Source organism: Watersipora subatra, chromosome 5 (assembly GCF_963576615.1).
Source record: "Watersipora subatra chromosome 5, tzWatSuba1.1, whole genome shotgun sequence".
Classification (NCBI taxonomy): domain Eukaryota; kingdom Metazoa; phylum Bryozoa; class Gymnolaemata; order Cheilostomatida; family Watersiporidae; genus Watersipora; species Watersipora subatra.
Window position 1 is genome coordinate 47,742,115 of NC_088712.1, and position 12,327 is coordinate 47,754,441.

The 12,327-nt window shown below is 35.0% G+C and overlaps 1 protein-coding gene across 3 annotated transcripts in view; it reads right to left on the reverse strand.

Annotated features, from left to right (window-relative positions):
* LOC137396162 (5'-AMP-activated protein kinase subunit beta-2-like) overlaps positions 1-11,875 on the reverse strand; it is a 33,285-nt gene extending 21,410 nt beyond the window's left edge. The window contains exons 1-4 of one of the 3 annotated variants that reach the window (XM_068082315.1): positions 11,852-11,875; positions 8,365-8,469; positions 7,142-7,293; positions 5,823-5,855 (exon numbers count right to left, since the gene is read on the reverse strand). In XM_068082315.1, coding sequence (XP_067938416.1) covers positions 5,823-5,855; positions 7,142-7,293; positions 8,365-8,383 — 204 coding nt within the window. In that variant the 5' untranslated portion in view covers positions 8,384-8,469; positions 11,852-11,875. Of the gene's footprint in view, positions 1-5,822; positions 5,856-7,141; positions 7,294-8,364; positions 8,476-11,851 lie in introns of those variants that run through there. The other 2 variants (XM_068082313.1, XM_068082314.1) reach the window with 2 other exon arrangements.
* Between the last annotated feature and the right edge of the window lie 452 nt (positions 11,876-12,327).

Genomic DNA, 12,327 nt, shown 5'->3' on the forward strand with positions numbered 1-12,327 from the left:
AAGCAGAGTCTACCAGAGATTGACTTGGGAAAATCCTGTTTTTTTGTCAATTACCATGGATGTGTTACTGCTTAAAACATTAATTTATTGTAATGTTAAAACATTCAGGTTTTTTACCAATTTTTTGACAGGTAATATCTAAATAGAACTGTGGATGGTAATGACTGGTTGCTGAATAAGCATCGGAAACCAAGAGTCAGATCAGCCAGAGAATATGAACAATTATTTGCGGTATTAGCTGCTTTATCTAAAGCCAGCCTATATATTCCATTTTGATACAAATGGAGACCTTGGAAGGCCTTGTGTGAACTTAGATTTCTTGGCACAAAATTAGCACGCTGCACCACGCATGCCATTGGCCTAAAGAGCTTGACCGTTGAATAATATATGACTGTTTCTAGCAGAGTCAGTTTTCAAGATGCAAGCTAAGAGCATTTGAGAGCCTTTGCGATGCATGCAACAATTCCTTGCAATGGATGTTATATTAGTAAGAAAGCAAAAAATGAAAATTTTATGAGCCGGAACAATGATTGACAAATGTCGTGACCCTGATGCCATCAAAAACAAATCGCTCGACTGGGATGCCACTATACACCCATTAGACCAATGAAAAGTCTCCTTTCTGAGGTAGATTTTAAAGAAAATACCTGATCAGACTTGAAGGATATTATGTAGTGTGATACTGTGCACCAATGCAATCAACTTGCAATAAATAGAACGCTTTTTGGTCGATAGTTTCGATAGACTAGTACAACTTATCATATATATAAACCTTGCATTGAAAATCGAGCTTAGGACGACAAACGAAAAATATATCACACAAGAAGACAGACAAAATATGTCACAGATAGGAAGTGTTATAAAAAAACGAATTCTGTAGACAATCAAAGCAGCAAAAACCTACCTTGGCTAAAACACCATGAGTAAATGTGACATCGAGTCGCTGACAGATACATGTACCACATTGAAAACCACAGACCAGCAACGAAGGACAAACAGCCAAAAGTGTAAATATTTTAAAGAACTTGTCAGCGTTTAATCAAAATCGAAACATATAAAAGTGATATTCGACACGGACATCAGACACGGACATCAGACGAGACATGCTTGGCAACAGACGATGAAGAATGCAACTCGAGTTAAGCGATAACTTGACAGTAAATACAAACCAATCACGACTAACTCGGTGATGAGTATTTGTGGTCTGTATAACTACTAACATGCCTACCAACTATGACAACTGTGACTTTTCAGTCAGTGCTTGAAAATTTGAAAGATATTTTGTTAAATTTTTAGTTTACGTGATTCGACTTCATCTTTTATTAGCTAATTTATATTAACTTTGCAAGTAACTGCTAATACTCTAGTTATGCCATTCTAGTTGTTAATAGATATTATTAGATTTGACCTAGTTAATATCGAAGACCAAATTCTTGAAGAATAACAAGCACCTACTCTGTAGAAGAAATGAACACAAAACAGAGGAGCAGAGAGATCGCTACACTAGATACAATCTTAAAGCAGCTTTTTGGCTAATATCGGAGATGGTTTTTATATGATTGCTAGCATAATGAACAAATCATTTCTAACTGTTTGCAAAATGACTACAATGACAAAGACAAAGAAGGCGGCGGTGGAAAAAAATTCGCAAGCTACAAATCACTGGAAAAGCTTGTTATGCCATGCATATGCCTGACACCCTAAAACTGGCGCGAATGGATTGGGAAATAGCAGAATAATACTTGGCAAGTTTGTTTTCACATGCATATTATACTTGATGGCTTCAGATCACGAGATGGTGGTGAGCATGAGCTAACTTAAAGCGCAACATAAATTGTCATATTATGATCAATTCGACATGCTCAGCAGGTGGCTCTAGAAGGACGCATGCATTTATAAACGTAACTAAAACATTTTCTAAATAAATATAATGGCAGAGAATTTATGCATTGACTTAGAACTAGCTTTGTTCAATTATAAAGAGTGTTGTCTCTTATCTAATTTTTCCATTACACATTATACAGAGTAGGACAAACTGAACTACAAGATCCAATTGTGTTTTTTCCATGTATGTTAAAGGCTATTGATGCCCAACACGAGGAGGTATCAACATTCACTATAGCATACAGTGGTGTGCAAAATAAACCGGACCCTCTGTTCATTGAACAAACTTCTCAAACTTAATTTGTTGTTCCCTCTGTTCCTAATAAAACAAAATAAATTAAATGCCACTAGATTCCAAATTTTGTCATGATTTGGAATATCCCTTGAAGATGAACTTGCACCATTGAAGTGATGCAAATGAAAATAATGTCAACATAAAGCTAAGATATCAAGCTTCCGTTTGATGTAATTTTTGTCTTTGCACACCAACCCAGTGCAGAGATATAAAATAGCTTGCATGAGATCCTTTCTTGGAAAGCTCAGATTCAAGCGAAAGTATGATTATGACCTCTATAGTTGCACTTCGGAAAAAAGACCAACAGAACAGAGACGCGTAAAGCAGCAACTTGAATGTAATAGCCGATATCAGTAACGAGAGAGACAATCAGGCTCACAATTAGTGACGTCACTAGGCCCATATTTTCTTGCTGAAAGATTTAACCGCAACCAAGTTTTGTCGATTTCAATTTTAAAATATCCTGGCAGTCAGATGACCTCAAACATCAAAAACAATCGCAAATGATAGAAAAATATCGAGTTTTACTTCCTAATAAAATCTACTAAAGTTTTGTGTCAGTTCATCTTTTAAATGATTGAAAGTAGTTTCATGAACCAATGTAATAAAAATGACTGAATTACATATCATAAGGTTTCATGAGATGATTTTTTTTTACATATTTATACATATAAAGTTTTTGTTTCCAAAATCTAGTCTCGTAGTTATTGCTAAATACGAACAAACAGAATAAAAATTGTTATTTTCAACCATTAAAAAAATAAGGTGTTCAGAATTTAGCTTACATAATCATTAAAAAGCATAATTTTACAACTGTTTGGGTTACATATTTGAAATCAGGACAAGACGAGCATTAATTTAATATATAATTTATGGCTATTGACTAATTAATAATGAGTCACGATGTTTTCCATGAGAACTGTAAATTTTCTACAAAGGGGTCCAGTTTATTTTGCATAGCACTGTAAAATTTTAATGAGTCTTCACACTAGACATAGATGATATGCAGCCATTTGAGACCATTACACCACGCCAGAAATCTAAGAGGCCTATTCTGGATTGGCTGCTTCCCATCAATGTGTTCCAATATTTGTTTCATTAGTCAAACTGCCGGATTTGGGGCAAAAATTATTACACAAAATGTGAAAATGTGAATAAACAAAAATGTGAAAAACACATTTTGCTTAATTCGTTCCAGAGTTAAAAACAATGACAGATACTTCAGGTAGCAATGTATAAAATTAAAGCAATAATGTTATAAATAAGCAAATTTATGTATAAAATTAAAACAAATGCATTGTATAAAACTGTAAAAACTAAATTGAAAAATTGATATGTACAATAATAAGTTACTAAGTTTTTATTGCTATTTTATGTTACAGATGTGTGAATGGAAAGTTACTCTCAGCAATGTGTAGCTTTGGTGGTCAAGTAAATAATAGCGACACATGGCATTACTTTGTCTTATATTAGATATATTTTAAACTATTGTAATTTGTATATTTTTTCATTGTTTTCACGTTTAAGTTTCAATTACTATTAGAGTTTTTTTCTTCTTACAAAACTGGACTATTTTGAGAAATTTTGGATGTCATGAGTTGAAAATTATTTTGAGCGCAGACTAAATACTTGCTCAAATTGTACTTTGCATATTGAAAAATTTGTAGATGAAGCTGATTATAGGCTGGACTGCATTGGTACCATGGTTGACAGCGATGTATATAATATTGCTGTTGGCGGTGACATCAATGGCTACTTCAATTGCTCACACATCAGATCTACCTCTCTCAAACACATTTGATATTATAAATATACAGATGTACACATGCCATGTTGTCTAAACAAGGAAATGTAAACACTGTGATATCTGATATATCAGATGTAGTGGAAATTGGAGAAGTTCAATGCGGAATATGCATAATAGCCACTTCTGTCACAAATGTAAAAAATAAGTAACCTTTACTATAGCAAGAGACATTCTGTCAGTACAAAGCCACGGTTGACAGTTGGAAAAAGAGAGCATTATACAGGGTTTGAACTAACAAATTCCAGCTTCGTAGACCAACGCTCTAATGCCTGCACCATTCAACGGCTTGCTTGCTAGTTAAATCGAGTATTTGTACACACAGCTATTACGCCTGACAATCTCTCACGTTGCACGAGAACACCGCAGACGACGAGAATTTATAAAATAAATTTATGAAATTTATAGCAAGCTACTAATCTGTTAAAAACCTCGAAGACCATTCAGCGAATCTTGTCAAACTTCCATAACGAGGATGACAACAAAACTCTGCTTCAGCCATCATATATGCATGAGCCAGACCGATAGTGGTCATTCGTATGTGCGCAGTAAAGTCAATACACCCATTGATGGCAGTGTCATTCTTGATGGACCAAACTTCCCCGGGTTTGACATGCACGCTTATCCATAGTTTAAGTAATGAAGAGTAAAATCACTAAATACATACATATAGCTGTATGCTAACCGAAAGACAGATGTCGAGGTACTGTTGCCGTAAATGTCAACAAAGGAATACCACGGCTGGCTTTTATCTACACATAAATTTAATAGAAATTGAACTCTGTGAGTGCAGGTCAAGCGCAACTAGTCGCAAGGGTCATGTAAAACATTCTAATCACATAAGTGCATGCAAAGTTCCACCTTTTTGAAACGAGAAAACTTTTTACAGAGAAAAAGTAACGCTGTATCCCGCTATGATCAGAAATGATAAAATTGAATTTGTTTTTTTTGCCATAAACCACTAAGAGTAGATGAGAAAAGGTATCGAACTGAACTGAGTCCCAAAAGTCAATTGCAAGATCTTCGAAAGACCACAGCCCTCGCAAGGACGAAATGGGACTTTTTGGCGCAGACATTTCTACGCAGGACTCTTTGGCTTGACAATTTCTGGCTCAGGACTTTCTGGTGCAGATGTTTGGGTGCAGGTCGCAAGTTCAAAATTTATCCATCTCTTGTTGTTAATTATGGCTGAAGAAATTTTAAGTAATGGTGGAAGAGAAAAATTTGTCCATAACGGTTTCATTTACGTACTTGACAGATGTAGTTCATGAGATCCTTCAATCAAATTTTGGCGATGTGAACATAAAATTTAGGTTAATGAAGAACCCCACCAAATATAGTAGTGATTAATTAAATAAACCAGCCGAATCAACGAACGCTGAACACTTAAAATGTGCAATAAAACACTGTATGAAATACTAAAATGAACGAGTGAAATGCGCCGAACTGAAATAAAATTTCAGTTTATTTTTTCTATGTATTTCCAAAAGAAAGCTTCATGAAAAAAGTCTTTCGCGTATTCTTGTTATTTACTGTATATAAGCGTAAATAATTTTGTGCTGTAAAATAGCAGTGAAAAAAATCTGGCGCCAAAATGTCCTTCACCGAAAAGTCCTTCGCCAAAAAGACCACAGCCCCGGTAAGGATATTAGAACCAAGATATCATTCATTATAATCCCTATAGACCTCGCTTACAGTAGTAAAATAACATAGGTGAGAGCATACATTTCTTGCATTGCTATGGATTTGGGAGAATACCGAGTGACTGAGGCCGCAACAAGCAACAAGGAAACAGTTAGAAGGAAGGTTACGGGGCAGAAACAAAAAGCGCCGACAAACCTGTCTTAGAAACTCTTGCTCTGTTTGTGAAGGCTGAAACAGGTGCAAAACAAGCAGTCAGAAGCTACAACCCATGATATTATTCATGAGATACTAGGCACAAGATATGAGTAGAAAATGCCAATGAAAAGATAGGAGATATAGAACATTGTTTACATGACATCGGCAAGATACATACAAGTTATAAATACCTAGTCACGAGATATCAGTTATGGAATATTAGTTACAATACGCTAGCAAAAATATCTTAGACCAGAAAGCAACCTTAAGAAACCTACTTTGAGACATAAGTTCCGAGCTACTAGCCAATGAGATCTATTGTAAGATAACAGTCACTAGGTACCGGTCAATGATATCGATTATAAGATATTAATCACAAGATATTAGCCAATGAAATTTACTGTAAGATATCAGTCACAGAGTACAAGGCAACATATCTATCATAGGATATCAGTCACAAGACACCAGCCAATGAGATCGATTGTAAGATATCAGTCACAAGGCCCAACCAATGAGATCTATTGTAAGATATCAGACACAAGATACCAGCCAATGAGATCTATAGTAAGATATCAGACACAAGATACCAGTTAATGAGACCTATTGTAAGATATCGGACACAAGACACCAGCCAATGAGATATATTGTAAGATATCAGACACGAGAAACCAGTGCAATGATATCTATTGTAAGATATCAGACACAAGATACCAGTCAATGAGATCTATTGTACGATATCAGAAGCAATATGCCAGCAGAAAGATATCTGTTACAAAGTCCGAGATGATTTTTAAGACATGCAAGCATTAGCATGACCAATATAAAAGATGATTTCACATAGTATGACATGAACTCTATAAATTTTAACAAAATGATGTTCGCTTATTTCATAGTCTACGCAAGAAAAAGGGACCTGCAAAAGGGACCTTGTTGCAGTCCTTTTTAGATGAATACTTGATGTACACACTTTTTCATGAATGAAATTGTAGCAGAGTGTGACATTTATAATTTTATATATAATTATTATATATAACATATATTTTCAGAAAAATGAAGAATATATTTCCATGATTACTGAACAGGCTGTCAGACAAGAACACCGATAAGACTTTTTAGCAAAAATAAAGAGAAACATCGGTTTCTCCATCCAGTTGAATCGTCTGTAGTTGGACATTTCAATAACTACTCATATTTTTGTGCTGATTAAAATGAAGCTACGGTGAAATAAGCTAAAAGATAAAGTCAGCATCTCATATAGATGCAGAGCTCAGTCTACGTGTTCATAAAGTATGTGATGGTAATCTTAACATTATACTTACATCTAAAAGAGTTTTACCAAATTTGGCCTGAGAGTTTGGTGGTGTCAGCCCAGAATCATGATACCGTTTTGTGCCAATTGGTACTTCGAGAGGGCCAAGAGGTTCAGATGTGGAAGGCCGCCTTTGTTTGGTTCCAGGTGCTACGGCTGACCCTATCAACATCAAATATAAAACTAATACGGTTTACATAAAGAATTAAAACTTACTTCTTAAAGTGATCTGCTTTTAACTCTTTCACTATGGAATTTTTTGCTCATTTTGACAGAATTAAGTCATGCCAAAAATCTTTGGCTTACATACACTCGGTATTTTTGGTGTAGAGCTAGAGTTTCTGTCATGGAGCTTTAATCTAAAGTTTTTAGGAATCAGCAGAAAGATTCTGCACAGGAATGACTGAATTTGACACACAAAAGCCATGTTTAATATTTCCACTCGTTTAGGGAAACTGGTTGCAAAAAAGCTATTGTTTCTGCCATTTGACCAAAATGCGAGCCCCAATTTTTAATATAAAGATACAGTTATTAAAAACATCAGAGAACAAAAGTTTAAGAAACCCGCTAGCAGAAATACATTTAGGTCACTGTTTAAAAAATTTTTTCCATCTATCCTAAAATGAAAATATCAAACTTCGGAAACCACGATATTATGCTGGAAATTCTGAGTGATAAGAAAACTAACTGGCTCCTTTTTTAGGCAAAATGATAACCCAATACTCTTTAAACTTTGCTAAAATTTGGGGGTGAATCTGTTGACTATGTGATCTGTGATCAATGTTTTTTTGCAAAGGTACTAATAACAGACTTTATAAAGGCTTTCTGGCGGAATGAACGATATACGCGAGTCGTTAACAAGGCTTTCTGGCGGAATGAACGATATACGCGAGTCGTTAATAAGGCTTTCTGGCGGAATGAACGATATACGCGAGTCGTTAACAAGGCTTTCTGGCGGAATGAACGATATACGCGAGTTGTTAACAAGGCTTTCTGGTGGAATGAACGATATACACGAGCCGTTAAAAAGGCTTTCTGGCGGAATGAATGATATACGCGAGCCGTTAAAAAGGCTTTCTGGCGGAATGAACGATATACGCGAGCCGTTAAAAAAGTTTTCTGGCGGAATTAACGATATACGGGAGCCATTAAAAAGGCTTTTTGGCGGAATGACTGATATATGCGAGTCGTTAGCAAGGCTTTCCATACTTAGAGAGTTAAGCAGCACCATACCCTGATTCGTGTTGCCCATAGCTGACAGAAGATGACTATTAATAGATGCTTGTTATCGGACACCTCATGCTCTGATTATCGTCTCAAAGTCAGACAACTCCTCAGCTACAAGAGAAAAACAAATATATAATTACGCATGGATTGCTTCATCACACCCTCTCATAAGTCCTCAACTCCTCAATCATGAGAAAAACCATACAACAAACATCATAAACCGTAAATATGTGAAATTTCATTAAAGAATTATAACGTCATAGCTTATGGAATGCTGTCACGCTTTAAGAACAAACACATGATCATTTCAATATATCATGCTCAGGTATATTAAATTCACTCCACCAATATATCACACCTTTCCATACCTCATATCCTTCATAAATGCCATTGGTATATTAAACATTTTTTTAGTTTGTTCAAAACTAAGATAAAAATTTTCCTGGGCAAAAATAAATTTAATTGCTGTGGTGGTTCCACATTATCCATTTACCATTAAATGTGTCAGTATTTGAATTAAGAGCTAGCTTTGACTGATGAACCATATGACTTTCAATCAGAGTTGAGCATTACAAACCTTTTGATACCAGTCAGTCAATAAAATAACTGTAAGCAAAAGTTTTGCTGTTATGGTTGCAATGGTATTTGAGCTAAACTACAGCAAAATAGGTCAAACTATGCTAGAAATACAATTGAACATTGGATACATAGAATAAGTAATGGTAGATAATAAAAAAACTATCAATTTTTTGTTACAGAATAAGTTGTTATGCGATCTCTATTCGGCCATTTAATTGTAAAAAATAACTAAAGCTAACCGCCGCTATCATAGATTTAACTTTAAGAACATGTGACTACCTAAGAGCCAGGATATAACCATGGTGCTGAGATAATAGTGGACCTAGAGAGAAACAGGAGACGACAGAGTGTTTCTGAAGGATTAAGATTCATGCAATACTCTGTTCGATCTGTGTTAGCAGCAGGCCAGCCTCTAGTCTCAGACTACACTCAACCTAAGATGATTGATTACAAATAATACAACAGATATAGGGCCTATGATTAAATAACTACTAATCTAGAGTGTTTACCATTAAACAACATGTAACATTATCAATTTGGTAAATAATGTATGAATAGTTGATAAGTCTTGTAGAACATTTCCATATGCCATTTATTGTTTCCGCATACTTGTGGAACTGAATATATGCACTTACATCTAATGTGTATGTTTTAGTAAAAAATGCAAATTTACAACTTTCAACATGCGATTGAATGTATCAAGCTTTGCAAACAAGTCTGTCAATGTTATACAGATCCAATTTATGCTTCTTCTCCCAAAAATCATGCTACAGACAGGACTATGGTAAATTATACCAACAGTCGACCCCCATTGTTTTGGATCCAATGAAAAATAAAGGCTGGCGTATGAGAACAGTATGGTAAGTGATAACCAATATTAATTTAATGAAAATTCTAATTGAGAAACAGTTTTGGGTGTGCTAAAACTTGACATATTGACATATTTCACAACAATTCAAGCAGTACAGGCAACACGTATCAAGACAGGGATCCTACATCCAGTCTTTACACTATTTGTACTCAGTGAACATATTTCTATATTTCTAAATGAACATAATGTTTTAATAAAACTATGCTGACAGCTTGAATAACTCCATGACTTGTCTATACCAAATCATATAAGATATTACCACGCATAGGCCTACAATGATTGTTATGACATGCAGCATCACGTTTCAAATAGAAAACAAACCTAAATTTGTTTCTGATATTGATATAGCTTAGTAAAGTTTTTAGTTTTATCAATTTGCACTTATATATAGGTTCTTTAATTTATTATTTAATTAATATTTGAAGGTCGACTTCCAACAAAATTCAGATTACAGTCATTTGGTATCAAAAGATTCACCATGTCTTACCATGTACTCTGCTGTGTTGTAGGTGCAAAATATGTGGATAAGTGATTACTAGGTCTTAGAAGCTCAAAAACGAACAGTTAATCGCAGCCATCATGAAAATGCCATAGATTGGAATCTCTTTATTTCGACGACGTACTCAAACATTGTGGTTATTGTTTCTGATCACATGAAAATAAAGGCCAATAAAAGGCTCAATATAAAATGTCTCGTAGCACTAGTTTATGACAAACACTTCGGGTTCTACCGTATTCGCAAGCCCATATCAAATATAGATGCTCTCTATGTTACATTTTTGTTTCGGTTTGGTCTAATCATCTAGTCGTAATCTGATCATGTGACCCATACTTCCTGCCAAACAGCGCGAGCAATTTCTGCAGCATTTCTCAACTATCACAGGTGACCAACAGGCTCGTCATGTTTATCAGGGGATGATAAACCCTCCTTCAAGCTAAGGTTACAAGATTGAACGAATTTTTACAATAGGTTTTGAGGTATCAGTGCTCAAAGTGACAGCATTACAAAGATGATGAACTAGATGAGTAAAGGCTATAAACATGGTTTTATTGAATGCGTGAAGTATATTTGTGAAAATATTTTGACGAATGAGGCTGCATGAAAGTGTAAACAGAAGCCATCGTGTTCAACTATGTCCCATTTGAGCCATTTTGGAAAGGGATTCCAATTCCAACATACGGCGTTTTCGTGATGGCTTCGATTAACTGTTCGTTTTTTAGCTTTTAAGAGCTTTTAATCACATTTCCACATATTTTGCACATACGACACACCAGAGCAAGACATGGTGAATCTTTTGATACCAGATAACTGTAATGTGAATTTTGTTGCAAGTCAACCTTTAAGCAAGATATTTATGGAAAACCTGCCCATTTCATGCTTGGCTTGAACGACATGACAACTTGTTAAAATACAATACTGTATTTTCTAATGTAATAGTTTCGATCATGATGTTAAAAGATTTCAGCAACATCACAAAAAGCAATCAATATATAGGCCTAATACGAAACATAAACAAATTTAAACCGAAACAAACTATCTGGAAACCGAAAAATGTCCGGTTGATAACAGAATTCATCGTTTAAAAACATAATAGATGCCATTTGCACAAATTGCGAACGTGCAAAGGGGTTTATTTCATACAATGCAACAGTAAGCAACATTCTTTCAAGTCTATCTTTTCACGATATTCAGATCAGATTGTTCTCACTGAGAGCCTCTAAAGGCAAAAAGACGTGAGAACTCAGTTGCGCGAACCTTTTTTATTCAATGTTTTTATATATATTTATTTATATATATACATGTACAAATCTCTCCTGTTAAATCAAAAAAAGTAAATATCTGCACACATATGGATATTTGGTGTATTACTTATAGTTTCCGATCTGCCAAACTTCACCATAAATTTAAAACAACGGAAACAAAAACAGTTATAAAGAACAAAATCGCTGATTAAATGTTTGTCGATCTTCATTTTCGACTGTGACAGCTATGCATAACTTAAACCTGCGTACAGGCTTATTTACGATGAACCATACATGCACTATTAAAGCGTAAGTTCTATAAACCACAATCACTTTTCTTCTGTAGCTTTTTAACTGCACACGTTTTGACTCGAAATAACAACACTTTCCCTTGAACATCAGCGTATAAACTTGTTTCAGAAGGATTAAATCAATTTGTGAACCGGAAACTGATGCGGCTCCTAAAACCTATCGTTTTCTAAACAAACCCATAGAGCCAACGCTAGAAAACGTCTTTCGCATGTTGACGCTCTGACTGGCTGATTAAGAATAATGCGATAATGACCTTTTGCTGCCAAGACTAACCAGGGGTTAACCGTTTACACCAGTTGTGGTGTTAAGCTCCGAGTAATGTAAGAACTATGATCGCGAACAACTATCATCATGTTAAAATATGTACATGCCTAATTAATTTGTGGAATATTTTCCTCCGATAACAATAAGCTCCTTAGTCGTGGTTGGAGTTGCCTTGTATAAAAATAGATGAATAAATAAGT